The sequence below is a fragment of the Scedosporium apiospermum genome (assembly GCF_000732125.1).
Source record: "Scedosporium apiospermum strain IHEM 14462 chromosome Unknown SEQ_SAPIO_0077, whole genome shotgun sequence".
Lineage (NCBI taxonomy): Eukaryota > Fungi > Ascomycota > Sordariomycetes > Microascales > Microascaceae > Scedosporium > Scedosporium apiospermum.
Genome location: NW_015971778.1, coordinates 158,173 through 162,920, shown reverse-complemented (window position 1 = coordinate 162,920; position 4,748 = coordinate 158,173). Strand labels below are relative to the sequence as shown.

Sequence of the window (4,748 nt, the reverse complement as noted above, 5' to 3'; positions counted from 1 at the left end):
TCTGCATACGTCGTACATTGAAATTCCCATTCCACGCCCCTCGCACCTCTTCGCATCTCTTCCTACTCTTTCCACACCTCCTAGTCTCCCACCCCTGGCTTGACACCACCCCTGTCAACCCACTGACTCCCGGCATCCTTTCCCAGCACAAGACGAGGGTCATTCTAGACCTTGGCTGCTAGGCTAGCTCGTCCACCCATCCGCCCAGGCCAACTGCTGATCCCCCGGATGATATATTATTCTACTACTGTTACTTGTATGCCCGCTTGGGCTCTTGAAAAGGGAGGCGAGGGATCCTAGAACCACCCTTCCCAGACTTGCGAAGTACTCTCCTCTCGTGTACCTGCCTGGCCATTATTACTACCCTGCGCGTACTATTACTAGTACTGCTGGTGCTTTGTCTGCGTCTTTCTGGGCGTCGTGCCATAATAGTCATTATTCCACCTCTTCCCACTCTTTTCCTCACGAACACCCATTCGACCTTCCATCTACACTCGCTCGCTCAACCTCTCTCATTCATTCATTCCTTCTTTCTTTCTCACAACGACACACAATATTTCTCCCACCAAACCTCGCATTATACTGTAGCCTCTCGACAGAAGACACTCGAGTTTAATGAATGTCGCGGCGAAATTAGCCACAACCAACCTAACATAGTTCATTAATGTTCCACCGCTTCAAGAAGAACTACGGATCCGGCAACTCCTCTTCCTCTGGTCGCAGACACGAGGTCGACGAAACACAACTCGCCAGGCTCGGTCTTGTTGACAGGTCGGCAATTAAGCCTGCCAAACCACGATACCGACCAGACTACGAATTGGAAACGCCTACATATCCTGAAAAGAGTACGTCGTATTTTTTCTCACCTACCTTATATATATATATATTTTTTTTTCTTCGTTCAGTTCGGTTCTCCAGTCCAATAAGTCTACGAGATCGGGGAGCTGCGCCTACACTACTTCAATTCGCATTGGAGCAATCGCTCTTACAGCGAATAGAAAGAAACTTGTCATTCTATTGAATATCTTGTTTTCACCAAGTAATAACTTTCAATTGGCAGGTTTTGCACGATCCACCTCGCAACAAAGCAACCGAGTAGCTCCGTCTATAAGCTCAATCGGCTCCAGAGACAGTCGGGGTTTTCAGAGCATCCACAGCTTCAGCACCGCTACCACCGCAATGGCGACAGCAGCCGATCGCAGCCGGCAGCGACGAGAGCGCACCTTCGTCGGCAGCGAATGTGCCGTGTGTGAAGAACCCCTCGAGCATACCCTCCGAGGCGAAAGAATCCTCCAGTTCTCCTGCGGACACATTTCCCATGAGGCCTGCTTTTACGAATTCATTCGGGAGTTTGAATCGCAGTACTGTCCTATGTGCAATGCGCCCTTACATCTCGATACCAGCAGAGCAGGTAATGTGCTCGATATAGGTATGTCGTGAATAACACCAGCTATGCGCTTCTTCTTCCTGTGGCCTTATCGTCGACTTCTAACCTATTGGTGTGTTCAGAAAAAATTACGAATCTTGTGAGGTCGGCATCGTCGCACGATAACAGGTCGCAGAGCACACCCACACCCACACCGAACACTTGGGATCCTTCTCGTGCTCCCAGTGTCGACTCGAATCGAAGGCAAAGTGGCCCCCACCAGAACCGAGGCGCTCTTCGAGACAGCCGAGATGCGCCTTCGTCCAATGATCGATATGGTTCCCGCGGCCACGCTCGCAGCGACAGCGAGGCCACCGGTGTCGCCTCGTCTGGAGGATACCCCGAGACGATGCAGAGCGGTCCCGCGCGTCGCCACGACTACGATCTCCAGGCTATGGAGACGACCCCTGGAAGCCCACGGAGTGTCGCTCGAAACCCGATCCCACCTCCCACCGTCACGGTTCGATCTGAGTTCCCGACTCTAACCAAGTCAAGGCAGCAACAGACGCTCACCTGCTTGGTCACCGTCGAAGTTCCAGACAACAAGTGGCGACCCGACCCCGAAGATCTCGCCGTTACCCCATCTGTGCCGCCGATCGGCGCGAGGTTGGACGAGAATTTTGCTCGACCTCCATCGCCTGCGCGAAGCGCTCCCCGATTCTACCCATACGAGCCTAGGGAAGTTTTGGACGAGATGACGGAGAATCTACGGAATCGCGTGGATAACTGGCATGGCCTTGATTTTAGCAGGTGAGTTCCATTTAAGCCATCTTCTGGTTTGCCGTGCCAATGAGGCGCAGTTGTTCGCGGACTAACCAATGGGGATTTTAACCGGGGACAGATTTGGCAAGCTGCGCCTATACGGCACGCTCAAGGTTGGCAAGGATAAAATGTCGTGGCAGGAGCTGGAGTGCTTCCTCTTCGCCGAAATGTTGATTTGCGTCAAGGAGAAGCGAATTGCCCAAGCGCAACAATGGGACGATAACGGCCTACCGAAGAAGTCGACGAGATGCACTCTCAAGGGTTCCATTCTAATCAAGAAGCATCTCAACGAAGTAACCGAGACCGGGAGTATCGACGAGAATGTTCTCACCCTCAGCCTCTCTGTGGCTGAGTTACCTCAGTTCCATCTTCGGTTCGAGAACCGAAACCAATTGAAGCTTTGGCAGCAAGCACTCCTCGATCTCAATGCCATCGAAGGATCTCCCGTCCGCAGCCCCGACTATGACCGCGGCGACTTCTCCGAGACGGACGAGGAGCTCGACTGGAACCGCGCATCACGCCAACAGCGTGTTTCTTCGGTCGCATCCTCCTGGGGTCCCAAGTCCGTCACGACGGCGGCGACCGAGTACACGAACTTCGCCAAGAGCCCGCTCATGGCACCGACGGTTCACGTTCCCATCGATGTTGTCGTTGTCGTTCCAATTTCATCTTCGATGCAGGGTGTCAAGATCAACCTTGTCCGCGACGCGCTTCGATTCATGGTTAGCTCTCTCGGCGAGAGGGATCGCATGGGCCTAGTGACGTTTGGCTCTGGCGGTGGCGGCGTGCCTATTGTTGGTATGACCACAAAGGCGTGGCCCGGCTGGACGAACGTTCTCTCCTCGATCCGACCTGTAGGGCAAAAGAGCCACCGGGCCGATGTTGTCGAAGGTGCCAATGTGGCCATGGATTTGCTTATGCAGCGCAAGTACAACAATCCTATTGCTACTATCATGTTGATTAGCGACGCATCGACCTCGGACGTCGACAGCGTCGATTTTGTAGTCTCGCGTGCCGAGGCGGCCAAGTACGTGACTTTTAACCCCCTTATTCCGTCGTATCTGGGGATTACTTGACTAACAGCCTTTTTTCTTCATAGGATCACCATTCATTCATTCGGTCTAGGAATGACGCACAAGCCCGACACCATGATTGAATTGTCGACGAGGACAAAGGCGTCGTACACCTATGTCAAAGACTGGATGATGCTCCGCGAGTGTCTTGCCGGATGTCTCGGCGCCATGCAGTCGCTTTCTCACCAGAACGTCAAATTGAAGCTCAAGCTTCCAGAGGGCTCTCCAGCCAAGTTCCACAAGATCAGCGGCGCTCTTCAGATTACCAAGCGCGCGACGGGACGCGATGCAGAGGCATCGCTTGGCGATTTGCGATTCGGCGAGAAGCGCGACATCTTGGTGCAACTAGTAATTCTGCCAGATACCTCGTCCCAAGACCAGCTACCGCAGGATACGTGGGACAGCCTTGTTTCGGGCTTGGAGGCGCTGGGTGGATCGATGGACTCAGATGAGCAGAGACCAGCTTCCGTGGAGGAGGTGCCTCTCATCCAGGCCGACCTGACGTGGGGCGACATCCTTCGGGACGGCACGGTGGTTCACCTTCCGCGACCGTCGCTCCTGGCCATTACGATGCTCCCGACATCCCATAACAAGAAGTCGTGGGTGAACACACCACCCATCCCTCCGCACCCGAACGTGGTGCAGCGAAGAATGGAGCTCTTGACGTCGGACATGCTCACAAGGGCGTTGACGCTAGTGACGCGTGGTCAGCACGACAGAGCGTTCACGCTCCTCAACGAGACTCGGTCGATCCTCAAGGGTCTCGGCAAGGGCGGCCTCCCTCCCGTACCACCCATGCCCTCCAAGTCTCCCATGACTCCCCATGGCCTCCCCGATGGGTCGCCCATCCCTGCTACCCCCGATAGGAAACGCACACCTTCGCCGACGACATCGGCGCATTCGTCTGCTACCAACGGCCCTCTCGGCCGGAGCCGATCTCAGGACGGTCTTGCACTTGGGGCCGGTATCGATGCTGATACTGTTGCAGCACTCGATGCCGAGCTTGAGGCTGCTCTCGAGTGGATCAACCATCCCGCGGTCTTCAGCCGGGATAGCCGCAAGGCGGTACTACAGGCCATCGGGGTCATCAGTTCTCAACGCGCGTTTACGTACCGAACCCCCATCGAGAGCCTCTGGGCAGCACGTGTAGGAGGAGTGAGGAAATTGACCAACCGCTCGCGAGAGTGGCGCGAAGAGGGCGGAGGCGAGGGTGGAATCATGGAGGAGGCGTAGAAGAGGATTTTCTTTTGGGGAACTGGGCGTTGTCGCCCGACCGTCGAATTTCTAACTGCCATCATTTCTGCCGCTTCTCCTATTTGTTATTTTCTAACTGGGCGCTTTTTATCTTGTTTGGTTCTGGACGGCGCAACGGCGCATAAAGGTCACGCATCACCATCACTTGCTTCTCGCCGACACACGCTCCTCCATGCATGCTTGTTCCAACAGATGTCGGCACTTCTCTCCCCCATTCTCTCAATCTCCCCATC

General features: G+C 54.7%; 1 protein-coding gene across 1 annotated transcript; it reads left to right on the top strand.

The window, feature by feature from the left end:
- Positions 1–1,179: 1,179 nt before the first annotated feature.
- SAPIO_CDS1717 (von Willebrand and RING finger domain-containing protein) lies at positions 1,180–4,494 on the top strand (the record flags this gene model as incomplete). The annotated part of the gene is made up of 4 exons (XM_016784922.1): positions 1,180–1,429; positions 1,510–2,176; positions 2,268–3,215; positions 3,288–4,494. 4 exons carry the CDS (start codon positions 1,180–1,182, stop codon positions 4,492–4,494), a joined length of 3,072 nt encoding a protein of 1,023 aa, XP_016645219.1.
- Positions 4,495–4,748: the final 254 nt, after the last annotated feature.